The 27100-nt window shown below is 38.0% G+C and overlaps 1 protein-coding gene across 1 annotated transcript in view; it reads right to left on the reverse strand.

The window, feature by feature from the left end:
• The window catches only part of LOC103467056 (uncharacterized), a 27614-nt gene extending 746 nt beyond the window's left edge, over positions 1–26868 (reverse strand). Inside the window, exons 1-19 of the mRNA XM_008413110.2 lie at positions 26590–26868; positions 20412–20487; positions 17916–18074; positions 15963–16081; positions 14615–14738; positions 14352–14390; positions 14119–14264; positions 13304–13378; positions 11859–11916; positions 10686–10814; positions 10427–10599; positions 8990–9124; positions 5011–5091; positions 4761–4919; positions 3120–3263; positions 2726–2881; positions 657–878; positions 244–373; positions 7–164 (exon numbers count right to left, since the gene is read on the reverse strand). Coding sequence (XP_008411332.1) covers positions 7–164; positions 244–373; positions 657–878; positions 2726–2881; positions 3120–3263; positions 4761–4919; positions 5011–5091; positions 8990–9124; positions 10427–10599; positions 10686–10814; positions 11859–11916; positions 13304–13378; positions 14119–14264; positions 14352–14390; positions 14615–14738; positions 15963–16081; positions 17916–18074; positions 20412–20487; positions 26590–26712 — 2406 coding nt within the window. The 5' untranslated portion in view covers positions 26713–26868. The remainder of the gene's footprint in view (positions 1–6; positions 165–243; positions 374–656; positions 879–2725; positions 2882–3119; positions 3264–4760; positions 4920–5010; positions 5092–8989; positions 9125–10426; positions 10600–10685; positions 10815–11858; positions 11917–13303; positions 13379–14118; positions 14265–14351; positions 14391–14614; positions 14739–15962; positions 16082–17915; positions 18075–20411; positions 20488–26589) is intronic.
• Positions 26869–27100: the final 232 nt, after the last annotated feature.

Consider the following 27100-nt stretch of genomic DNA (forward strand, 5'->3'; position numbering starts at 1 on the left):
ACTCACCTTATCCATCATCTTTTTGGTCTGTCCGTAGCGGATGCGGAGCCTCCTGGCCTGGTAGTCTGTGCAGTTGGAGCAGGAGACCAGCTCTCTGAAGGCCCCCGATCCGGGGAACCAGGCCTCCAGGTCCAGCTTCTTACTGGCCGCGTGGTTCAGGGCCCCTGCAAAGACGACAACCGTGAAGTAGACACTCCATGAAGCCAACGAGTCAGCTCCAGGCTCTGTCGCTGGAGACCTTACCGGAGACGATGTTGACGATGCGGTAAGGAATTCCCAGTGACTGGTAGAACTCCTCTGCTGTTCCGATCATCTCGTCAAACATCTCCCACGACTTTCCATCGTAAGGGGAGGCGTAGACGAACTGCTCTATCTGCACGCAGACACACCAGAATCAGTCTGAGCTGTCATTTCACATGATGTTTGCATCGACGTCGATGTAGAACATGATTTTTACACCACTGCACGCGGGAGATGTGGTGTGAAAGAGGCCACACTTTGGACACCCTTGGTTTGCACTCTCTTTTCCTCTCAGTCACATAATTTAAACAGAATCTCTAAATGGACTGAATAGGAAAAAGTACTTTCTGAATTGAATCATTGCCCCAAAAATCAGAACTGCCAGAGACTTAAAGATTTGCATTTCTATCATTGACCTTTTCGAACTGGTGCACCCTGAACATGCCGCGGGTGTCCCTTCCGTGGGAGCCCACTTCCTGCCTGAAGCAGGTGGAGAAGCCGGCGTAGCGGATGGGCAGGTCCTCAGGCTTCAGCCACTCTTCCCTCAGGAAGGCGGCGATTGGCTGCTCCGAGGTGGCGATGAGGTACTTCTCATCGATGGAGCTGTCGTCTGATTTCTCGCTGCTCTTACCGATCACCTGGAGGAAAGGTGGAAAGGGAGGCAGGAAGTCGACGACAATTACAACAGATTTAAGATGCATTGTGCTTTCACTGTTGGATTACCGTATTTTCCGCACTATAAGGTGCACCTAAAAACCTTCAATTTCCTCAAAAGCCGACAGTACGCCTTGTAATCCGGTGTGCCTTATATATGGACCAATATTGAGACACAACAGGTCTAGCAACTAAGGATAAGAAGCCGCTGACTTCATTTTCGCTCGTAGAAGAAGAAGCGCGCGTTGCATGCTGGGATAGTTGTACGCACTTTGTTTGTAATCTATTAATAAAGTTTGACTGACCTATCTACCTACCGACCGTCTATAGTCAGGTGGTTTGCAGGTCATTTTCCACCACGTTCTCCACTAACATACTGTGTGCGAACGGAGAATGGTGACCATCGTCCGGCCACGCCCCGGCCCAGTCGCGGAAGGCTCTCCTTGCCAACCGGAGTCGGACTGTTTTGTTAATATTCACTTTAGTGCAGCTCCATCTAGTGGATGCATAACGTAACTCCAGCCTCTACTGTAGCGTCTATTCTATGCGCCTTATAATGCGGTCCACCTTATATATGAAAAAAGTTTTAAAATAGACCATTCATTGAAGGTGCGCCTTATAATCCGGTGCGCCTTATAGTGCGAAAAATACGGAACGTGGGGGAAAAAATTGCAGGACTTGTTCCTTTTGTCCTGCTGTTGGAAGAAAAGATTACTGTCTGACTCAGATATTTTAAATTTCAATAAAAATAAACTAGAGCTACAATCAAAATATTCCAACAACAAAAAAGAGTAATGTCAACATAACATGTCTCAAAGACAATGGGAAGAGACAAATGCTTATTTAATTTAGTTTTTTTAATATACATGTGACATATTTTACTTCTAATACATATATGGATTTTGGGACATAAATGAAAGCAGAGTTTCTGGAGGTTTCACCAAGTCAGATGTAAGAATTTTATTGTCATTTTAAATCCAATATGAATGGAATTTAAGACAACAAAAATATCCGAATGTCGTCTAGTCAACTGGTGATGAATTTGCACGTTGGCATCAGCTGGCTAACTCGCCAGCAACGACATATTAACAGCTAGTTAGCGGTAGACTTCAAGCGTCTTGAGTCTCAAAACTCAATGAGGCCTCTGAGTGTGACTTAAACTATCGTCTTACAGAAAGTCAGGCAAAAATACTTAAAATATACAAGATTAAATAGACCTGCCAAGACAAAACTTAAGACCTGTGATTTATGTTTTTATAGCCAACTTACTTTTTAAAGAGAATCTAAGAGACACTTTAACCTTTCGATTGTGTTAGTTTTCTCTTACTATCCATGATGTTTAGGACCTCAGACTTAAAAACAAAACAATATTACTCAAAATATTTTTTTATTTGGAGAAAACCTGGTCAGCTTTGGTTACTCTTGGTTACTTTATTAGGCTTCATTTTCTATCAAAATGCACTTTAAGGCCTTAATTTGTGCTACATGAGGAGTTAAGGCCTTAATTTAAGAGTTCTTAAGAATGCAGACATCTTGAGAAAGGAATATTAAAACCTAACCTAACAAAAATCAGTTATTTAAAAAGCTAGCCAGTGATAATGTCCTAATTTATGTAGCAAATGCAGTTATTAGTTATGGCCACCAGAGGGCACCACTGTAACTGTAGTGCACTAGTTTCATCAACGGTAAAAACGTCTCCCTACTGGTCCGTTTTTTGTTCATCAGATTGAATTTTAAACAGTTTTTTAAATCTCCCATTAAGAACAGCCTGCAGGACAGGAAGTCTCTACTGAAACAAACAGACTACAGAAGTCAGCCAAGATTCACAAACCTTATAAAGTTCCTCGTCAAACTGGCTGAGCTGGGCCACTTCCTGCATGACCTCTTTTCTCATGAAGAACGGCGTGTAYAGMAYGRTGTAGTTCTTGCTGTGGAGGATTCTTAAGGMGTAGTTGATCAGAGCCTGCTCCAGGAACACCAGGGGCCCCTGGGAGCATAACAGGAGAGCAAAACGTTAACAGCCACTTCAGGAACGTACATGTGAAGGATTAAAACTTCGGTCAGAAATGTTCTTCTTGGTAAGTTATGTCTGCACATAACTTAAATTTCAATAAAATTGAAATTTAAGTTTCAATTTTATTAAGTCTGCACATAACTTACCGCAACATTTTTATCGTAGAGGAGGAACAGAGCAATCCTGTCTTGGTACACACAGAGGAGCTCACCTTTAAAAAGTAACCTCTGCTCCCAGCCACAACGGCTCCTCTCTCTCCGTCAAAGCCGTCGATCATGACCACCAGGTCAACGTGAGAGTACTTCTTCTGGACGCTGCAGTCGCCCCAGGTACGCTCCACCTTGTTGTCTGCATCCTGATGGAAGAGTACAAAATCACTAAGTGTTCAGCTAATGTTTCCATCTACTCAGTGGTCCCCAACCACCGGGCCGCGGATCGGTACCGGTTCGTGGACCAATTGGTACCAGGTTGCGCAAGAAATAATTAAATATTTCAGTTTTATGTATTATTTGAGTCTGGAGGACCTTTTATTTTGTAAATCCTTTAACCGGATTCTCTCGGTTACTCATCCTCATCTATATTCATGATTTAGCACATGATGGTACCAACAAATCGAAGTGGGGGAAAGATGTCTACCAGTTTAAAGAAAATGCAGTAAGAGACTTCATTTTCTTGCAGTAAGCAACACTTCGGGTTTTATTGTTTCTCATCACTCCCAGATGGGACGGTCCCGTTGCAGAGAAACAAGCTCAGGGCTTCCGTTAGTCATTATCGCGAGTTAAATTTTTTACGAAAGTAAAATGTTCGTTTTTGGGGCGCATCTGTATCTTATTTTGAAGGGATATGTAAATGTTACAACAGCGACCAGAGTAAGAGAGCGTTTGGGCAGTGGTAGAGACCAGAGGAGAGGAGTAGAGCTTGTGAGTCTTAAGTCTGGTTTAGACGGAAAGATTTAGGAATTGTCGGCGGATTCTCCAAACCTCTGTGACCACAGAGCTGGTGAAAGAACAACAGGTTCGATCGGTTTGTTTGTCCAGCCTCAAGGCAGGAGCAACACACTCGAGCCGATTCCAGTCACAAACATCTTGATTCCCGAGGATAATCCAGTAAAACCCCCAACATAGCATACGGGAATTTAGAATAACCAAACACGGATGACGATGTAGAAACAATAGTAATAGTTTGTGGAGTCATTTTAAAGCAATAAAAGACGTAACAAAAAGAAAAGGCGGTGGATAAAAGACAACGGGAGCAGCTCTATCTGCTGCACTATGATTTAGAGGTGACTATGTTTTTTCATAGTTAACATTTTTAACTGAATAAACATAATAATATATAATAATGACCTTTAATAAGCATTTCCACATATCATCTCCGATATCCACCGGACTCACAGTTGCACGACATGTCAGCTGTTTGGGATTCCCCTCTGTTCTTACGTCACCGCGCGTTCTGATTGGCTACCTGTCACATTTAGCAGGTTGCATTATTGTTCTCAGTCAGGGAAAAACCCACAGGCTTTAGCGGGAACACCAACATGCAGAAGCCTTATCTACCGAATTATTATTGACGATTATTTCAATAATTGATTCATCGCGGTTAATCATTTCAGCCAGTTTTCAATATATTCTTATTTTGCTCATCCAAGTCTATCAAGCCAGTGACCCACTCATAATGTTGCTGCATGTTGAAGGGTCTCTTACTGCATTTTCATTAAATTGGCAGGTATCTTTTCCCCACCTCATTTTGTTGGTACCATCATGTGCTAAATCATGAATATAGATGAGAAAGATGCACCTGCAGATTTAAACACTATTATTACTAGATCCATTTGGTGTGATCCACTGCCTACCTCGTCATTGCTGACCGGTACAGATGGATGCAGGAGGTTGCCGATCTCCCTCAGATACTCGAACCTCTCCGCCTCCAGCTTCACCCTCTCCCGGTCAGTTTTCTCCACTGCCTCGTCCACAAGCAAAYGCACCTTTTTGATCTGTGTTACTGTCAGCGCCTGACCCAAGAAGGAGAGTCAAAAAAAGAAAAGTAAGACATAGAGCGAAAAAAGAGAGRAGAACATGCAYAGATGTGTCCATAACATCCACCGATAGCGTTTCAGCTGTTAGGTCCTCCAGGTTCTGGGCTTCCTCTGGTACAGACTCATCGTCTCCTACTGGTTCCTTTTTCTGCAATGACAGAATTATGATTGAAAATCTCCATTCAATATTAAAAGCAGAAGAGAGAAAAAAGTGTTTTCTGTTGTTATTTTGCTTCTAATCCAAAAATCTTTCCAGTTCTGAGGGTCGACTCCTGTTTTCATACGAGCCATCGCAAAAAGCGTGAAATATTTAGTGTTGTTTTACCACAGTGAAGTTTGCAGTTTTAACCTGGAAAACTTTGGGGAAAACCCAAAGCGTGTGAATACTTTAGCAAGGACCTGCATTTAGTTCTGCATTATCCATACCTTCATCTTCTCCCCGATGCTCTTGCTGCAGAGGTTCTTGGCTTTGTTCAGGTTGTCTGCAGTGAAGCGGCCTGTCAGAGGTTACATCAGTCAGTCAGTGCATTGTGTTAAAATCGATAATCTACAGAATCTTTCATGACTTCAGTAATGATTTGGATTTTGGCATTTTATAATATGCATAAGTGAACCAAAAAGAAAGTGGCAGCAGCTGCTCTGCAGGGTGAGGTTGACCTGATGCTGCCGGGGATTGCATCAGATTCCACATTGTCAAGCTTACTCAGAATTAAACGTAATTTTACACTTATCTAATTTAAAAAAAGATTAATCTCTCTATATTTAGTTTACCATTAAACCTCTTCATGTATAATGTTTAATTTCTTTTTGAATGGTAACCATATGGCTTATTTGTAGTCCTAATATTACACTAGCTAAGCTAGCTTTAGCTTCCTTCTGAATAACCCACAGAAACTTGTTTTATATCCGCTTCTAGCTGTTTACTGTGCTGCAGCAGAAAATTTCAACTCTTCTCATGATATTGTATCTATTTACTCCCCATAAAATTGGCTTTGGTAAGGTGCTCTTCTCTGTGGGAGCGAGGCTAACCTTAGCAAATTTAGCCTTATTGCTAACGTTAGTTGTCATGACTCAAACAGTACCGGTGTTTCTCGCACTTACATTTTCTCCACTCCGTGTCAGCGGCCACCAGTTTATCCACCAACGCAACGTCYTTAAACCTCTTCCTCTGAGTTTCGCGGATGATTTCAGGATCACCGCCTTTGTCGGTCCGAAACAAGTCCAAGTCGAGCACCATGTTTCCACGYTGCCTGCCTGTCAGAGAGAGACTGAATGAAGCAGCACCAGAGAGCCAGCTGCTAACCGGGTTGCCAGATCCGACCGGTGTTTCCGCATCACCACGYCGTCACGTAAGTTGCACTTCTAAACATTGTTTTATGGGTATGGCGCAAAGTTGTGGGGCTTTTAGGTGCAGGAGGTGCTGAATAAAGGCTTTGAAAAATTCAAAAATTATTTATTCAACCTTTATTATCATAAAATATCACCAATATCAAACTGGAATTTTCACAAACAACATCCTTGCGCATGTTAAGATGAATTTCTGACGTGTTTTTAATTGTATGAATTAYTTGGGTTTATTTTATTTACTACTAGACCAGCTTTTAAAATGGTTTCAACCTGAAAGTGTTTCAAACTTCCAGACATCAGCATCTAGAACAACTATTCATAGAAAATTTTATGAGTAAAAATAACATTTATTTTCCCTGGGTCTATTAAAGCACTTTTGAATTTAAATAAAATCTAAATTTCAGCTTTTGATACGTGATGCATATTTATTTGTAAGATTATTCAACTGGAACATATTTGAATAACTCTTCTCACTCTCCTCCTTCAACTTTTTTTTTTTTATCAACACCAAAACCAAACTGACTCTTTGCTGCCACAGACAGCATCAATATCATAGTGGAGTTTTCATTGAAAAAGTTCAGATGTACAGTATGGACAGTTTATTGGCATCAACAAAACATTTTAGCCCACATTTGTAAAAGAAATACATTTTCTTAAGCAGAAATTTACAAGTCATATAAAATGTTCCATCATATTCAGTTACCTTTCTTCACATTTTAGGACTAGTGATCATTCAGAAGAGATACTGACAATAAAGGATTAGAGGAAGAAGTTATGCATATTTGCTAAAAAGAAAAAAAGTCATAATAGGTGCTTATACTTTGCATTCCTAATCGTTCATTTCACTTCCAAGAATATGTAGGGTAATAGTGTAAATATCAAATTGATTTCTTTGTGTGTGCTTGTGGACTGGGATTGTCATTTTATTAAATGATGATTTCAATAAATCATTGAAATCATTTAATAAAACCATTTAAGGGTGTTATTCACCAACTGTTGACTAAGACCTACCTTATTTGATGAGTTGTTCTATTTCCAGGCCATAATGCGGTGTACGAACAAACCTGAATGCACCACAGAATCACCGGTGTAAAGTCCAGTGTCAAAATGCAAATGACTATTGTCCTCTACAGGCTATTTTATTTAGTCAATTAAGCAAATCATAAAAGCAGTTCAACATGACGTGAATAGTTGTCTGCTGATACTAAATCACGCATTGCTATATTTCAAAAGTCAGACAAAATCACAGCATGGGCATCAAAACTTGATTAGTTACATTTGGAAAGGCAGACTTGGTTCCAACTATTGTTAATTATAAATTTAGTGCGTAGTAAAACTATGATTTACAAAAATATTTCGATGATGCAACAATTTACAATCGACATTATAAATCTTCCATTCAACTGAAAATGTTCTCAAAATGGGAAAGAAAGCAATACATTCTTTCATTCATTCTTGGACAATTTGAGATAAGGATGAGGATAAATAAAGCATAAATGTAAACACTGATCTAACACTTATTTTCAAAGTGTTTCAAATTATAGCAGCATTTTATAAAACATCATACAGGTTTTACATAGCAGTGTCAGTACTTATATTTTGTACTGACACCGCATGTTACTATGCATGTTTATGCATGTTACTGCATGCATAAAGTCATAAGTCATAGTGCAAAATCGTGTGTATCTGAGATCCAACTGGAATATAATGTATGCATAATATTTAGTGGGGAAAGATAGTTTTTTTCAGTAAAAAATGTTTTTCATGAGGCTATTGATATGAAATTCACTCCATGTATAAGTAAAAACCCAAGAGATCTCCACATAACAGGAAATCAAGATAAATGAGCCCATTAAATTAGTTATGAGTTAAAAAAAGTGAAATGATGGGAAAACAAACTACAAAAAGGCAAAGAAAGCCGAGAAACCATCCAAAATTTGCCAAACATCAGTTAACATTAAGCAGTCCCTCCAGTTTTTTGAAATTCTGTGATTATAGAAATTCATGCAAAATCAACAGATCACCCCTATTTTTTAGAGCTACTGCATAATTCTGAGTTTTCATCAAAAAAAGTCATAAACATTGGGGATAAGATACTTCTAACTTACACCTGCAGGGGGCAGTATTTATTACTTCTACTGCTGCCTAAGTTGTACACTAGCTTTGCCATACAAGAGATGCCTTGAACTTCTCACTTGGGTTGTTACTGACATCTGGTGTGAATTTCCAGCCTTTATAACACCTACTTAATACAAAATGATAATGTATATTTTTCCCCACTGCGACTGTGTTCAGGCATCCACTCTATCATACTTCTGCTCCTCCATCTGCTGCTGCTTTCCATTCAGTGCCGACCCTGCCTCCTGGATCGCCAGCTGCAGAGCAGCTCCCGTTGGGACACCGGTGTAACCTTCCTCTGTGATGTTGTTTATCTTCAGGTAACTGCCGGGTCTGTGCAGAGCCACTCCTTGCAGGTGTGAGAAGAGCAGCGGCAGGTCGCGCGGTAACGTGTAGTGAGATGCCAGCCTCAGCTCAGTGGGGATGTCCGTTTCCTTGCAGTACTTGAAAACAGCCGCCATGTATTTAGACATGTCTTCTCCCCGGGCCTTGGCCCGTCCCACCTCCTCGCCGATAAGTTGGACGACGGCTGAGCAACTGCAGGCGTTCGACATTAAATCCACACTGTCGTCGTAAGTCACCTCTGGATCGTATCTCTGCCTGAGTCCCGGAGAACAGATCACCAGAACAAAGTCACTCTCCCGGATCTGCCGACAGTACCAGGCCATAATTCCCTCCTCGGCAATGCTCAGATAGTCCCAAAGGTCCAGACACACCTGTGAAGACATGCGTATTCAAGTGCCTCACAAAGATATTCATAGYAGTTACGGTTTTCCTACGTTTTGTTGCATGGCAACCCCTAACTATAGTGTATTTTTGGGGTTTGACCAATACGTCTCTAGGGAATGCCTCTCAGTTTTGCATATCCAAGACTCAAAATGTCTGGTTTAAGTTTTTAACCAAAACACTGTTTCTATAAGGTCATATATTTGTCTGAATGGAGCAGAGCACATCCTTCCACATTATGAAAAAKAAAATATTTTGCTGGAGTTACTGCAGATAATACAGACAAGATTCAAAGAGTGGAGATATTTTAATGTTTGCAACRTGTCCTGTTTGACAGTGTGAGACTCAGAATTATTGGTGGGCATTTATCGTATCGTTTATCATTTATCGTGAAAAATTTATTATCAGGATAAGAATTTTCATTTATTGTTGTCTTGTTAATTTTCAGCTATTGGTGGTAAATAAAAAAACTGACAGTATGATCGGAAATCATATTTTTTTTGTTATTTTCTCCACTGTTTGTTCCAAGATAATGCCAATAAATATTAGTAAATTCTAAAATATGATTGAATGCAGTTAATTTGCTCAGCTTAGTGATATAAATCACTCTTTTTTAAGTAAGTGGCGTACTGAAGGAGCCAGTTTCAATTGGGAATGTTTTTCAACAACAATATTTGTGTTTGTGGTGCTATGAATGCTACGCTATGCAGTTACAGCCATACAGTTACCCAACAAATAAGTAATGAATACTTTTTAAAATCAAAATCTTTATCATTATCACAACAGTAGCACAAAATATTACAATAAAATTACAAGTCCATATCGCCCACCCCTACTAAGAATTGTTTTGTCAGTACACATGTCTGTATTATTTGCAACACATTTACCTTCACAAGTGGAGCATTACAGCTTTTGCTATGCTGCTCCACTTGACATATATACCAAAATTTTAGAAACTGCTTTGGGATACTTTCAAATGGAAAAAAGGGGGGGAAATGTAAGGGAGCAAAGTGTAGAAAATGTTTAAAAAAGGAGATGAGAGCAGAGGAGAGAAAGAAGCCAGCAGCCCAGAAGTCTGCTTCTACACCCACAGAAAGAGAGAAAAAACAAACCATAGCAACAACCAAGATATCCATATGTAACAAGAAGGAATACAAATTCACTGAAAAGTACACAGTGCAAGTTAATACAAGATGTATTTTGATATAATGTATCTGAAAAACACTTCAATCTAAGCACTTGTGTTTGTTTGTGTGTGTGTGCATGTATGTGTGTGTGTGTGCAAAGTTTACCTGGGTCGCCATGTGCTGCTGTATGAAGGCTCCCAACTGCATGACGGCTTTGACATGAGCCTCTCCGTCATAGCGACTGTAGCATATCAGTAGACGCGGAGGGGTCGGCCTGTTTAAAGGTAACACCACCGGTTCTTTAAGGGTATCTTTCTCTTCATTCAGTTTATCGATTTCTGGATGACAAACAAAAATAACATGTTACACATTTGTGTCAAGCCAAAGTGTGTTTTTGCATGGTTTAATTAGCATGTATTTGCACCTGGGTTTGCATCGAGTTTCTTCTTGTACCAACACATGAGAGCAGCGAGTAGAACTCCAAAAACAGCAACCACAGCCAGACACACAGCTAACACCACAGCCGAGGATGGAGGAGTAGAGGGAAGAATCTCTGGTGAGGGAGGAGGTTAAACGGGGAAGTTAACGTCCACGCTTTCTAAAAACACTTTACTTAAGACAGTTCAAATTTCAGAACCACAAGAAAAAGAGAATAATAAAAAAAACATTAAAAAGTGAAAGTGAGATTTTTTTTATAAAGAAGTGTAAGGGTGCGTTCATACTGCAGCCTGAAGTGACCCAATTCTGATTTTTTTGACGTAATGCGACCTGTATCCGATCTTTTCATGGCAGTGTGAACAGCACAGGTCGGATTCTTTTTCGAATGTGACCTGTATCCGATTCAAATGCGACCTAACGTTCAGCTCGCCTTCATTGGAACTGAACGTCACTGATTCTCAACCAATCTCACTATTCTGTGTCCTGATACGCGCAAGCGGGAAGAACAACAACAACCATGATGTACAATATGAGGATTAAGTTGTTAATATGCTACTCCGGCCGGCAACAACTTCAAATATGTAAGCTAAGCTCCACCGTTAGCCTCCATGTTTACTTCCGCAAACACTGAGCACTTCTTCTTTTCATGGCAGTTGGCAGAACACTGAGAACGCTGATGCTATTGCGCCCTCTACTGCGCATGCGGGACACTTTCAGGTCATTTGCCCGTTCACACTGCAAAACGCATACAGGTCGCATTTACTGGCAGTGTGAACGGCCCCGGCAAAAAAATCGGAATTGCCAAAAATCGGAATTAGGCTGCAGTGTGAACTAAGGTACCCTTTTGCAATCAGTTCTGCCAGTCAATTATTCACACTGATCAGCCTTAGTAAGCACAACTAATGTAAATTTAGATCTCTTTGGATATACAATTGATCTCAAAAGTGTACACACCCCATTAAAAACTGTGACGATAATACAATGTTAAAAATATTTACAAATAGATGTAAAATGTTGCATCATCCTGCTTTTTTAAGTGTGGGCCTTTTGATTCCCACATATTGACTTGGTAATACTTCACCACTCTGCCTTGTTAAACCTCCTAAAGCCTGGGCGCATCTGACAATTTAGAACTGAAGCATCTTAAAGCCTTCCATACCTTTCTGGACAGAAATCTTGAAGCGCTTTCTTACTGCGTCCACTTCCTTAGCAGCAATCTGTGACAGAAGCAAGAAAGTTTAGCATTAAAGTTCATTTCAGGTTTCAGAATCTGACACAGGAGCAGCGATCAGTCTGATTCTTCCCACTATAAAACCAACACTGACACAGGGTTTTGCTGTGTGTTTACATTTGATCACATGACTAGGGCGGTTGTTTTCGCTGCTGATTAATCTATGGATTAGTCTGGCAATTAATGAATTAATCGGATAAAAACAAATTACCACATTCTGCAGATTTTTCATTTGTTAAGTTTTTTTATACACAATTAGAAATACATAAAAAATGCAAATAAACAAATGATTCTACTAAGAGGACACAGGGAATAAATGTTCTTTTGTGTTACCTCGCAATGTGCTTAATGTAATTGCTGGTCTATTTTGTATATAGTCAATTGTCAATTTAAATTTTCAAATGTATACACATTTAAACATCCTCAGTGAAAGCATCTTTATTATTAACTCTTTGGTACAAATTTATTTTTGAAAATCGATTTATTCACTGCATGTTTATGTCTGTTGGTGTAAAGTTGAGATGGAACTGCACATAAAAACCGCCCTTTAAACCATTCAGACTACAAACACAAAAGAGACACAATCAAAACTGTCAGATGACTTTGTTACCACGCAATAACTCGGAAATAGTCCAAATAGTTTGGATGTATTTTTTCTTTCTTTCCTTCTTACTGAAAGTTTCTGTTTATGTCATAGGTTTGTGGTGCATTTCCATGCTAGAGAAAAAGATATAAAACTTCAGATATTTCACGAAGGAATATTAACATATAAGGAAAAACCTTACGAAAACCTTATATTAAAGCAGAAAGTATGATGACCACCGTCAGAAAGGCTCACAGTATTCAGTTATGCCGTATGAACTAAACAGTACATTATTGCGAGAAAACGCAAAACCTTTTGCGAGGGAATGCAAAAGAAAAAAAAATCCTCCATGTTCCCTAGGGGCTCGGTATGATTCAATTCCTTTTTTAATTAAAAAAATAAATATTTATTTGCCTAAAATACAAGATTTTTTATGTTTTTTTCCTTCATTTTTATTAAGTCTTCATGATGTCAGATTTTTGACAATCATGCATGAATCTGAATAATCTATAAAACTACCATTCATAATAAAATCCATTTATAGTGTGATTTAATGTAATAAACTGTAAAAAAAAAAAACCCAAAGAAAAACAAACTCCAGGTGTACAAATGCTTTTTATCCAGCCTAAACATGACAGACATTACACGACACTGGCTAGGGAACAAACTCTTGTTTGTTAACAGTACCTGGAATTATCTGAAACACTAACTGGATTAATGTTGCTGCTGTTCTGAAAAAACAAAACAATATATATATTTTTTTAAATGTCAAAAATCAGCAGAGTCTTACCTCGCAGGTGTAGTTGGTTCCTTTATGAAGGCCATTCAGCTGGAAACTGTGGTGGGTTTTGTTTTCTAAGGAATCCTAAGAAAAATCACAACAGTGCTTTGTTTTTCTTTCATTCATTATACATATTCAAAGCATCAAAATAAAACAGACCAACTAATGCAAACACGATGAACAGGCCCAGAATATCTGAGGATTGTCATGGGGAAGGATGTTAAAAAAATTCAACAAGTCACATCGTTGTCAAAAAACTAGAAAGAGAGAGGAAAAAACTTTTTTATCTTTACACATATTTATTCATTTTGGTGGGCAACATTTAAAGATAAATACTGCCCTATATTTGAAAAAAATTAAATCTATTTGTTCTAATTCTTAATAAAGCCTTCCAAAATATGTACATTTGTTGAAAAAGTCATCCTCTCCAAAAAAATAAATAAAACTATTGCATTTTGTTTTAAAATGAAACAATGCAACAGGATCTTTAAGGTTATCTCTCCAAATTAGGACAACTATATATACTTGCATTGTTAGTGTGAATATGTTGGTGTACTTTCTTTCACTTTCTCTACAAAATTAGCAAGGAAAACTGCCACAACTACCCTGGCAATAACTAAGGGAATGTTTTGTCCAACCAAACATAAATGCATTTTCTAAACGGGGGCAGCCTGGAAATGAAATTAGCATCGTGTAAGCGGAAACAGGGCATCAAAGTCTGCAGAAACTTTTTTCAAATGGAATGAAAGGATGTTCATTCTTTAAAATTGGGTTAAAACTAAAGCCAAATTATTACAAATTGAAAAGAAAAATGAAACACTCACCAGAATTATGTCTGTGTATTTCACTTCTCCGTCTCCACGGCAAAGACAGAAGTACCTTCTGATCCCCATGGTTGGTGGAGCCAAGTTAAAAGTCACAATGATGACAGAGCCGTCCTGCTTGACCTCAACCTGCTGCGGGTACCAGTCTGCAACCATTTCCCAAAATACTTGCATGCAGAGTTGATCTTAAGAGGAAATGTTCCTCTCAAGTTTTATTAACTTGTGTTTCTTACCTTGCTTACACTGCTCCAAACCATTCTTCTCTGCACATGCTGGGAAGACAGAGAACTATGTAACCCAATATAGAAAGAGGTGGGCTAAGTTTTATGAGCACGCACAAGATGAGAAGTCATGACTGATACAATCTAAAATGGATTTACACAATAAATAATAAATAAACAACAATAAACGTTGCTGTGAAGCAACTAGTTAGGTTCTCATCTGTGTGCGTCGAGGTTTCACATTGTGATGGAATACCAAGCCTAGAGCTTCTTACAGCGAGTTTTGAAGTAGAAACTTTGGTAAAACTTGTCCCATTGCTCAGGAACTGGCAAGGCCATGACAGTAACGGCATATTGGGATCCCAAGGAGAGGCCGGGAAATGGGTCCGACTTGTAGAACTGTAAAAAATAATATATACATATATGTTCTTTTAAATCCAGCACAATGGGACTCGTTTAAAAATATTGCAATGACTGTATTGTGCCCAGGTTTATTGGCTTTGCTGACTGAAAAATTATGCAAACCAAACTTCTCATTTTATCGTAAACCTTTTGATGATGAAAGAAGACAGAGATGGAAAGCAGCCATCAACCATAATGACCGGCAGCTCTTGGTGTATTCTCCGATTTGCAGTGAAGAAGACTAATGTTTACATATTTCATAAGTGAGATCAGTAAGTTACAATCTTACAGCAAGTTAGATATGTACCTAATCATTAGTAACCATGGAGAAAATGCCCCATCATCATGTACAAAAAAACTGTTGAACATCTAGACTTTTGTATGCTTTCAAGTCTGCTCCAGGGGCAGCGCTGTTTGTGATATAGTGATAAAAATAACCTGGTGTGAATTCAAGCAAAGTCAGCGATTAAATCAAACAACAAACACATCAGGAGGGAGAAGACATGGGGTGGTTTCTAGGTTAGCTAAGTCCAAGTTGCACAAACCAGCTTGATGCTTTGAAGAGAAACTTGGAAAAACAATCACAGTCAATACACCCGTCCCTCACTGCTGACGTCCATCAAAGTCCCACAACCCGATTAGCTGATGCAGTTGCAAAGGGTCAATATACAAGCTTCCAGCATTTGCTCAGCAAACTAGGTGCTAGAAAGATAGAAAAGTTACAGCTGAAAACTAAACGACTAAAAATTTGATTTAAAATTTAGAAATTTGTCTCATCAATGAGCTACAAATGGGAATTAAACCAGCCATTATGAAAACGAATTTACAGTTAGGAATGAAATGCCCAGGCAGGTTTCAGGTAGAGTAATTTTTTAATTTCACCAAAGTTTTTTTTCTGACTAAAAATAATATTGATGTTTTGGAGAGGCTCAGGTGGATTTTTAAACATTTTAAATGAAATTATTATTTTTTAACTGAAAACTGAAACTTTTACATTGTTTTATCCTCAGGGATTTTCTCCAACTCGCAGTCAAGTTGCCAATCAGTTCCTAAGCATTCATTAAAACTCTAAAGTGTTGAAAAGTGATTTGTCATAAATCTTTCACTTTTCTCTTTCTATAAAAAGCTAAAGTAAAGGAGCCTTCGGCATAAATCAGTGTGAGCTTTCAGCGTGCAGCTGGACGGTTTGAAGAGAAACAAAGGGAATGTAACCTGTTATACCATTTGAGCATGAGTGGCAGAGAGGGAGACGTTACGGCTGAAGAGCAACAACTGACAGGCAACAGCAGTCCCTCCCAAAGCCTGCACAGAAACTTGAAAGCCTCGCAAGAAGGCAATTCCTGCAGAAAGCACAAAACAAAACAACAAGAAAACATCGTTATTAAACATAATTATGTACAATGCTATATACAGACAGCTATTTGTCAATGCAGAAAATTGCATTGACAAAATATAAGGAATTCACTGTGTTCAATCTATGATAAACAGTCTGTGTCACAGATGTGCGATAATTACAGTTCAGTTGGACCCAAGATTCTGTCATTACCTGCTGTGAGTAAATGGCAAATGTTTAGTTCTTGTTTTTCAGGAAGTCTTTAGAGAGCATCAAGGTAACTCATATCTCACCTAACTCATTAGGTGTGTTCTGTCATCTTGTCAATAGAGATGCCAGTAACAGATGGAAGAAATTAAAATGATCAAAGTTCTTGACCATTATTAAGTGTGCACAAGCCTTTAGATTTTGTTGAATTTATGGCATATTTTGGTGTTGAGCCTTTTTAAAAGGAGGATTTCCTTTTATATTAAAACAAGATTCTTAGTTTTACACATGATGTGTAAATAATGCCCAATTAAAGTTCTTTATTTGTTCAGCGTTTATTGCCTTTACTTTGTTTATCTGTTTTATCTATGATAAACCTACAGTTTTAGGTTTGTGGCCTTTATTCTGAAAGGGAAACTTCTGGTTTATGAGTTAATGAACAACATCTTAAAGACAACAATTATTAATTATTAGCCAAGAGGCACGAGGTATGCTTAGTTTGTAGATAAGTATGTTTGTAAATAAGCATGTTTTCAATATTGAGAAAATAAAACTGCGTATTTGTTTTATCACATAGTAAAACTACAGTTGTTTTTAGGATTCTAATCGATAATTTAAGTTTTAAATGTAATGTTGTAAGAATATGGTCTTTTAGCTTCCACTGTGTTGTTTTGTGTGAATACATTCCCTGTTCTTATGGTGAAACTAAGGGTTTATTGCTATTATTAAAGAAAACATGAGAGGGGAAACACATTGTAACATCCTGAAAGCTAATGCTCTGCTGAACCACAGCAGTTTGTTTCATTTGTGGTTATAAGTATTTTATATAGACTCTGTAGCTGATTTCAGACTGTTTTTTGCTGTCCAAAACTAGTTTATATTTATATTTATTTATTTTATATTTTCTTTAACACACGTATTGTCTCATTTTCTATATGTTTATATATGAATACATTTTTTATTCTAGTGATTATTTATGAAAGAACATCAAGACTAATAATAATAATAATAATAATAATAATAATAATAGGAACATAGATTAACTCTCGTCTTGATAACTTTTTATTACATCTCCTTATTTTGCTGCTGGAATGTAATGGTTCTATTTTTTTTTTTTTTGCTTTGTTTTCTGCACAACTTCATGGCACAAAAAAACTCAGTTAAACTCAGTTAAGTCTGTGGCTGTAATACAACAAAATTAGGAAAAGTTCAAGCTGCATAAATACTTTTGTAAGTTGATATAAAATAAAAGCAAGACATTTAAGAGGAATGTCTTTGCCACAGAGTTGCATCACCTCCTAGTTTAACAACTCTCTTTTAGGCAGCAAAACTGATTTATAGAAAACCTTTTTCTCCTCCTGTTGTTGTTTGGAAGAGCTTAAAGTTACTACTCCTCTGGACGGGTGCCTGGTTTTCTGACAAGCTCTCCAAGTTGGCACGCTTTGCAGATTTGTTCAAAACAAGCATTAAAATGGTGACTGACAGAGAAGAAGTCTGAACTAGCACTTAGCCAAAAGATGACATAAAACTTATTGAGTTTTGCAAAAAGAACTAGAAAGAAAATTACCCAAAATGACTCACAAAGCATTACCCTTCAGAAGGTGTTTTTAGGTGAAGAGTGTGAGTGAACATACCGTAGTGGCTGGGCTTCCAGGAGACGATGACGGAGTCAGATTTAGGGTTGGACTCGTGTACGAACTCGACCTTCACGTCGTCCGGTGCTTGGACGTAATGCTCACAGATTGATGGGTCTTCATCCCCGAGCAGCTCCAAGCAAGGCCATGGGATACAGCCTGGGGAGGATCAAAATTATTTATTTTTTTTATTACAGGGTGACAATGTGACGGTATAGCGCAACAAATTAGTAGCAACATGCTTTTGGAAAGTGACGATTTTTTTGTATTCACTTTCTGGTCATTTTTATTAAAATTTCATATTTCATCTGCGTGTGACATTTTGGCCTAGAACGTCAAAATCGATGGTAAATCGATATTCCTGGCTACCATTACAGCATGGAGATAAAAGATCACTGAAAGCTAATCAGACAAAAAGGGGTTTAAAAGTATAAATCAGGGGATCTAAGGATGTGCGGCCTGATTGAGACGTGTCCACACAGACTCCCTGCTGACTGCAGCCAAAGGCGTATCTACTAAAAGTATTCAAGGACTTGAATACTTTTGATAGGCACTGTATACAGGGCTGATCTAATTTTTTGGCCCTCACCTATAACCTCACAGGAACATCAAATAAAAAAATTATTTGGATTTTGAAATGCAGAGTGTTTGTGTAAATTGTTACTCCAATGAGAGCTGTCAAGCAAATATTAGTGCTGGCAAAGAGAGATTAAACACTGCAGCCAATAATTGACAAGAAGTCAGTGAACCTTGTTAATTTCTAAAGTCATAGGACCTTTTAGATCAGGGGTCCCCAAACTTTTTCCTGTGAGGGCCACATAACTTTTCCCTTCTCTGGTGGGGGGCCGGAGTCAGTTTGTAACAGAAAAAGTGTGACGATTGCAGGAGTGCCTAAATGTAAATAATTATTGAAAGCACAATCAAATAACCCTCTCTGGGTTCTTCACAGAAAAAATCCAGGAAGGATTATAGTCCGTATTTTCCGAACTATGAATCGCACCGGACTATAAGCCACAACTCCAAAGTTTTTTTTTAAACCAGTAAACATACACATATAAACCGCAGATATCTGCCGCTCCAGGTTTTCCACAGCGATGCAGCAGCAGCAGAGGGGGGCGGACACCCAAAATTTGAGTCATAACAGGTCAATTGAGTATCACATACATTACGTTGAAAAAGAAAAAGTTGCCAAGATTAGATTTAACTGAACTGATTACAGTAGTTTCCGAACGGTAACTGTAACAGTAAAAGTGCTGATCCTTCTTGTCTGCTACTAGCATGTGCTAAATGAAAATGGGCTCCGTTGTCTTCTTCTTCTTAAGATCTCAACGGCAGCTTGCATCCATTATTGTTGCACTACTGCCATCTACTGGATCCTGATATATATACCTCAAATTCTCATAATGGGGCTGCACAGTGGCACCGTTAGTAGAGCTGTTGCCTTGCAGCAAGAAGGTTCTGGGTTCGATTGGTTTCCTCCCACAGTCCAAAAACATGACTGTTAGGTTAATTGACCTCTCCAAATTGTCCCTAGGGGTGAGTGTGTGTGTGTGTGCATAGTTGTTTGTCCTGTGTGTCTCTGTGTTGCCCTGCGACAGACTGGCGACCTGTCCAAGGTGTACCCCGCCTCTCGCCCGGAACGTTGGCAGGAGATGGGCACTAGCACCCCTCCCGACGCCACCAAGGGACAAGGGTGTAAAGAAAATGGATGGATGGATGGAAATTCTCATAATGATCCCAGTATTATTTAAAAAAGACGAAAAATCTTCTTTTTCCCCTCAATGCTATTTAACTGATCAACAACATTCTCAAAAAATTTTTTCCCTATTAAAACCTAATTCCGTTTTAATGGGCACTTTCTTCTTTTATTTCCAATTTTGACTTCCAATGATTCATTTCCTGCTAAAGAGCCCCCTGGTGGTTGGAGAAAAATCCACATATAAGCGGCTTATAGTCCGGAAAATACGGTATATGAAAAAAAATCTAAATGCTCTCTGGTATTGTTCAGGGGGCCAGACCAAATGTGGAGGCGGGCCGGATCTGGCCCGCAGGCCGTAGTTTGGGGACCACTGTTTTAGATTATTCAGCAATGCATATTAAAGATTTAGGAAATATAAGTAAATGTATTTAAGGTTTTGTGGATAATCTGAAGTCTGGGGTTCAGAGAAAATCCACAGTAAACTTATCTGGTGTGGGGAGATTTAAATGTTTGTAGGTTATGAGTATGAGAGGAGCAGGAAATAATAAGATCTTGTATCTTCTGCCTGCTCCTTTTCCAACAAATAATGTCAATTTGCATGCCAATCAATCATTTGTTTTACATGTTATTTTTTCTTGTCTTTTGCTTTTTGTCTGTTTGAAATAAATAAATAAATTACAATTACAAATTAACACATTGAATTAAATATTAAATAAAAAAACCATTCAAACATTCAATTTGCCACAGTGTTGACTAAAACAGCAAAAGTCTGTGCTGCCAGGTTGAATGTGATTTACCATGGTTGGAGCTAAGACCCACTTTCTTCTTAATGTCATCTCCGGTCACTCTGCAGTATTCACATTCAGGTCTTCCCTACAGAGCAGAAGGTTTGTAGTCAGATTCAGTTTCAGCCTCCTTATTTTTCTTTGAATTCCTAACGAATCTCCGCAGACCAACATAAAGAAAAAAAGAGGCCAACAATGAATCTCCAGCTGTTTAATGGAGCTCAGCTGGAAAATCTCAACTTCCCGACACTTTTATGCCTCCACTTTCAAACTTTAAGGAAAGCAGAGGCATTCCTTAATACAGCATTACTTAATAATGCTTTGATACTATCCATCTACAAGAGCGTTACAAAGTTGGTTCAGTCAGACTTTAAAAATACAGGCATGAGATGAACTTGAAGAGAAACAATCATCTTTTTTACTGCATCAAACAAAACTTTTACATTTTTGTTTGAGAAACAAAGGTGAGCAAAGAAAGCAGTTCTGGAGACTTACCTCGTTCAAAAATCCCTAACCCTATCAACTCCCAATTTCCTTGTTTTCCTTTCAGCTTTGTTCATTCAACCACTAACTTGGATGTGTTTTTTGGGAAGTGGTGTGATAGACCAAGTTCTAAATAATTGGCTGGACTCTATTTTCATCCTTTACGAGGTGTTATATATTTGCATGGCAGCCCCTCGCTTTAGTAAAAACAACTGAACCGTAAGCGGTTTGAAAGACTATTTTGCATAACAATTGAAAACATTTCCATACACAAATACCTAGCAGGCCAATAAAAACAATCCAACCAAATGCAAAAGAAAAAGAGTGGATCTGATACAACCAGTTTAGGTTCTAATTGTGAAGATTTCTCATCTGTATGTTCAAAGTTAGTTCTTGTAGTTCTGGAGAACGAGACATTGTATATCCTTGGAATTAAACAGGTAGAAACATCATAATTCTGCGGACAAAATATTTTTATCACCGAAAGATTAGTTCAGATGTTTCACAATTATAGTGGACAAGTTAAGAAATAGTTTTGCATGTTTCTTGTTCCTGTTGGACAAATCTGCAAACTAATCAGTAGTTTCAGTCTTATGTGTAAAACAGATCTAGATTTAATATTCCATATGAAACAATGCACAGTCCTGGTTTTTACTGATGATTTATTGAGCTTTAAAAGCAGCAACCTCTTGTATACATTTTACAGAATTATGTTTTCTGTAGTATTGGCGTGCTTTGAGACAGATTTTCTTTTCACTGCATGTTTCATCTTTGTCAAACAAGAAATCACAACATCCTTCTACTGCAGAAGGATGTTGTAACCCTTGGCTCCCATCTTTCAAAATCATGTGCGCAGTAAACATGATGGATGACAACAAAACTGAAGAGACATTACGGTAATCAGCACATGGTTTACCTACAGGCATAGAGTTTTACATCATATATCTGCTTTGACAAAGCCAGCAGATCTAATTAACAGTGAAAGGTTCAATGGGATTTAAATAGGAAGCAGACTTACAGGAAGACTGGGCTTTGTCATCCATAAGCAGGACCATTTGTTTCCCTGAGCTAACAGTAAAACAAAAATGTAACTTAAACAGTAGATTATTACATCTGGATTGTTTTCAGTCTGACCAGTTCACCTAGCAGCAGTTGTAAACTAAAAATGTGGAATAGGACATATTGTCTACACCTTGTTTGAGTTCTTCTACTCCCCTGGAACTTTTGCTTTCAGTGGAATCAATCCAAGGACCACACATACAACCATTGTGTTTATACTGGCGGCCTAATGACATTCTATACGATAACCTTGGAACCAAAGTTTGATGGTATTTACACAGAAATAAGGAACAGAAAGAAAATGAAAAAGTAGCAATTGTTTCAAATGCCTCTAAAATAATGTGATGTATTATTACAGCTAAAGTAACATTAGCTATAACATGTAAGGCAGCATTAAGGGGATCAGCCTATGGTTCCCCAAGCTGCTTTGAGAGCAGCCTTCATCCAACAATGCAGTCAGTTTGCTGGCCAATCAAACATAGTACCTACATGGTCACTGACTCAGCTTTTGATACCTTTGCCAGTGTGGGCAGGTGCCAAGTCCTGTTGAAAAATGAAATCAAAATCTCAATAAAGCTTGGCAGCAGATGGAAGCATCAAGCGCTCTAAAATTGCCAGGTAGTTGAATTCAGAAAACCCAGTGGACCAATACCAGCAGATGACATGGCACCCCAAACCATCACTGACTGTGGAAACTTCACTCTGGACTTCTGGATTTTTTCTTCACATTTTGGGACTTTGACTCCCAATGAAATACAAACTTTCCATTCATCTGAAAATAGGTCTTTGGACCAATGATCTGCTAAGTCCAGCTATGCTGTCTGTCTTAGCTGCATAGATATCCAACACAGATACCTACGCATGTATCATTGACTGTGGTCAAAGTTCAACAGTTTTTAACTTAAGAGTACAATGCAAGCTCCACTGACCTTTGTGTTTCATTTGCCTTTGTTGTTGTTACAAGGCAAATGCAAAACATTCAGAGCTCAATGTATCTGGTACTGCTTTCAGTCTGAAAGATAATTTAGGATATAAATGACCTTCATCTGAAGCTTTCAGAACCAACTCACAGAGAACTGCTCAATCCATGTAAAATTGGAAAGAGTCTGGCACAACTTCAAACCCTAACCCAGGAAGGAGAGCCTTAATTAAAAAAGAAAAGCAGCCCAGTCTCTGGATGTGAAAATCCTGTAAAAACAAACCCCAAAAGACCTTAATTTGTGGTTCTACAAAGTAATTCCTGGAAGATTAATACAAATCTCATATTTATACCCCATCTTTTATATAAAAAGAAAGCATAGAGTTATGGATCCTTTCCCTGATTTGTGTGTGTTTATGACCCAAACAGACCAACAAAGTAGATAGAAGCCTGTGGTATAACCATGGAAAATGTGGAATTCATGGGCTATGAAAACTTTCACAAGGCACTGTAAATGATAAAGTACTGAACTTATTAGGTTGGTGAATCAGAACTTACACGTTTTTTGTTTTTCTTGTGACTGTTGAACATTAAGTTAATTCAGTTCACATTTAGTCCCAGCAGTTTCTTGTTAAGCCCTTCTCTTTTTGCGAGGCTCATCTGCTTTCGATTATACAGTTTAATCTTCCACTTCCAACCAGATGGTCATTTCTTCAGTCTAGAGCCTTCTTAATAATTAGAACATTCTATTGCCTTATATGTCCTTCTTCTGAAATGATGCTCAACAAACAATGCAGTACAATTTTATCCAATTGCACTATTAAAATTTTGACTTGTTCTCTATTACTCACCAGATTCCACTATAGTTATATTGCTATTATAATTGCTATTGTATAACCTTTGTATTTATAGTAGTTTAGCATCCCTCATTTTTATCAACCTGCTTAAAAATGTTCACAGATGAACTCCGTTTAGATTGGAGTGTAAGAAATATGATGGTTCAGTTACCCGTTGGCTATTCTCATATTGTGCACAGCGTTCAGTTAGCCCACGTTTGTGGAAATTTCATTAAGAATATATACATAATTACTAAAAGTTAAAGGCTTTAACAAGATTTGTGGTTGAAATTTTTTTTTATAAAAATCAAAAATTTAGGCTTGTTTCCATATTTAGCTAAAGCTAGTTCGCAACCTGCTAGCAAGCTGTGATGATTCATCTTGAGGCAGATGATTTGTCTGGGGAGAAATGGTTTCAAGTTGTTATACCTGTGAAACATTTAACACTCCTTAAGTCAGATTTTATGCTTTACTGTCAAATAAGATCATATTTGTGATTTTGTTTCTCATAATACTTGTCCACAGCCATGTTCAATTATCAGTGTTTATTTATTTATTTTTATGTTAACCAATCTCAACTTGCAGGTTTCAAATTTATTTAAAGGGAGCTGATTCTGGACTGACATTTTTTTAATACAAATTATTAAAAATTGTTTTAACTATTTAAAACAACAATGTTTAGATTATTTGAATAATAAAGTAAAACATAATATTTGTTGAGTCTTAAATGTTTCCATTTAAAACCTCTCAGTTAGGCCCTGGTTTGTTTTCAGTATTTTAGTTCATTAGGAGCAACGTGATCTTCAGACAGAAGAGACAGAAGTGAATTAATTTTGTTGAAACTGCTTTGGTTGGAATTTAAAATTTTCAAGCTGCGAGAAGGACCAAAAATTAGTAGTGTTAGTTTTCCAAACATCTGTGCGTAGTCATCTCAGTAAGAGCACTGGGAGCGTAGTTTTGGCAGATTGCAATGGTTTTATTTATCACTATAATGCAGTACAAACAGGATGGAATTGTTTTACATTCTCTCCTATTTAGCTCATTCTAAATAAGGAGTAATTACTGTCTGAAATTAGGTCTGACAGATTTTAAAAATCTGTTACTCTAGTGCAGTGGTTATTAACCTTTTTTGAGGTACCGAACCCCCCAGTTGCATATGCGCATTCACCGAACCCTTCCTATTCCAACCCCAGAGAAAATATTTAGTTAAGAGGAGAATCAATTTTGAGAACATTTCCATAGACTGACTTTTTTTATTATTTTGTTGCAACAAAGAAAGTACAGTTAGTTGGAAGATATGAGGTGCGGGTCAAGTTTTAATATTATGTTTTTATTAAATAAGTGTAAAGCTTTTACTAATAGAGTAGATTTATGAAGTCAAATGATCCCTTCAACCTATTTTAATTTTAAGCAAGGTTTCTTTTGAATTCTTCATTTGTTTTGAAAAGGCTCCATTTTATTAAAGGGCTTCCAAAATTGTGACCATATTAGTTTCTATTCATACTATTAAAGATTCACGCTCTGGCAGCAATAAATGCGAGTGCTTCTCCCTTCATGCTGTCCAACCCACCACTGTGTAAATAGAAAGTATTTGCCTTGAGCATAAATACATACCTTCTAACCTTCCTTCTAAGCTGTGAACTGGCAGGCGAGCTGATGAGAAGCAACAATCTCGACAAACCTGATGCAAAAATACGTAATGGGGGAGGCTGCAGGAAGCAAAACATGCTCCAAACACTGCTAAACAAGTCACTGTATGCTTAAGTGGAACAAAAATCAGTGTTTTTTTGACAAAATCTGGACCACTTTTTCTAACCATCAACAATGTTCTTGCATCTTGAAAAATCTTTTAGAGATGATTTCTAGTTTTAATGTGAAACAAATGTTTCTTGCTAACTTTACGCTTTGAGATTATGTACACTTACCATTTTATACATTTGGAAGTCAGATATTAAATAAAATGAAAACCTGAAGTGGGTTGAAATTAATATACTGCTGGGTTGAAACAGCAGTACATTAACATTTTTACTGAAGTAAAAATAATCTTCCAAGGAAAGAGTCAAGTAAAAGTGAAAAAGTAATTTGTAAAAATACTATTTCAGGAACTGGTTTGATTATCAGATGGAGAAACATAATTATATGTGGAAATTCTGGGATTTTAAACATTTTTCTTTTTAAACTCCAAAATAAAAGATTCATACAAATAAATCACATAACTACAAATCAGCAAACAAAGTTATCCAATTCATTTGTTATTGTTAGAAAACCATGAAAATAATATAGTAGGTAATAATACTCATGGCACTTCACTTTTTCCACATTTTATATTTCAGCCTCATTCCAAATTGTATTAATCTCTTTCCTGAAAAGTCTACACTCTACACCCATATAATATTGTAGCAAACATTGTTAGAACACAATTAAGTACATCCAGTGGCAATCTTTACTTCTGTTTTGATATCCAAATAGTACAGAGGGCTCAGGTGATAGAACATTAGACAATAAATTGTGTAATATTACTCAAAATATGGTATAGTAAAACTGCAAAAAACGAGTTACCCACGCTGTGGTTAAAGTAATGTGCAAATTGAGTTTTCTTTTGATCATTTAATGTCTTCCTCTGTATCAGAGCTGCTGGCTGGTTTAGGTGAGAAGTTTTTCCTTCTGCTAAATTCTCCGCTGCCAGTCATGCGTTCCGAGCTAGATATAGCCTTTAATAAGAGTACAATTTGGAAATGTGACCTTGCGTCGTACAACTCGAAGTTTGTATGTCTTTATTTTACACTGTAAACCCCAAACAATCAAACGGCACCAGTGTTTCTGCTGTATGCTTTTCCTCAGCTAGTGGGGTGACCGTCACATGAATTAAGCCTCACAGACAGGCGAAACCTACCTGTCGGATACATTCCAGGCTGCAGTTCTGAGGGACGACGGCTGAAACCGAGACTTCCGTCTGAGCCCACAATGGCTGGCACGCAGCCAACACCAGGTACAGAGTTAGCGCCGACCTCCACATACTGCTACCACAGCCACGACATTGTTTACAGGCGGCAAAAAAAACTAAGGAGCTTTGTCAGAAGCCCCTACTTTTAAGGGCAGTTGCTGTGAAAGCACAAGAAGCCAGGAGGAGGGAAAACGGCAAGAAGGGGAGTGGTGTCCCGAGGCCACAGGTGGAGCAGTCACTGTGCTGGCAGCGCGTGCTTGTGCCGTGACGCTGCCAGACGTGGTGTGGTCCACCTGGATGTCCTGTCGGAGCCGAAAACATGCGAGACGCTTAGTTCCGATGGCGGTTATAGAACAATTCTTTTTCATGCGGGCACAGAAAAAAAAAAAAGAATGAAAACTCGGAAGCTATTAATAAAAACTGCGATTCTATCAAGTGCAACAGCTTCATTTTTAATTAA

The sequence above is a fragment of the Poecilia reticulata genome, linkage group LG7, assembly GCF_000633615.1.
Source record: "Poecilia reticulata strain Guanapo linkage group LG7, Guppy_female_1.0+MT, whole genome shotgun sequence".
Lineage (NCBI taxonomy): Eukaryota > Metazoa > Chordata > Actinopteri > Cyprinodontiformes > Poeciliidae > Poecilia > Poecilia reticulata.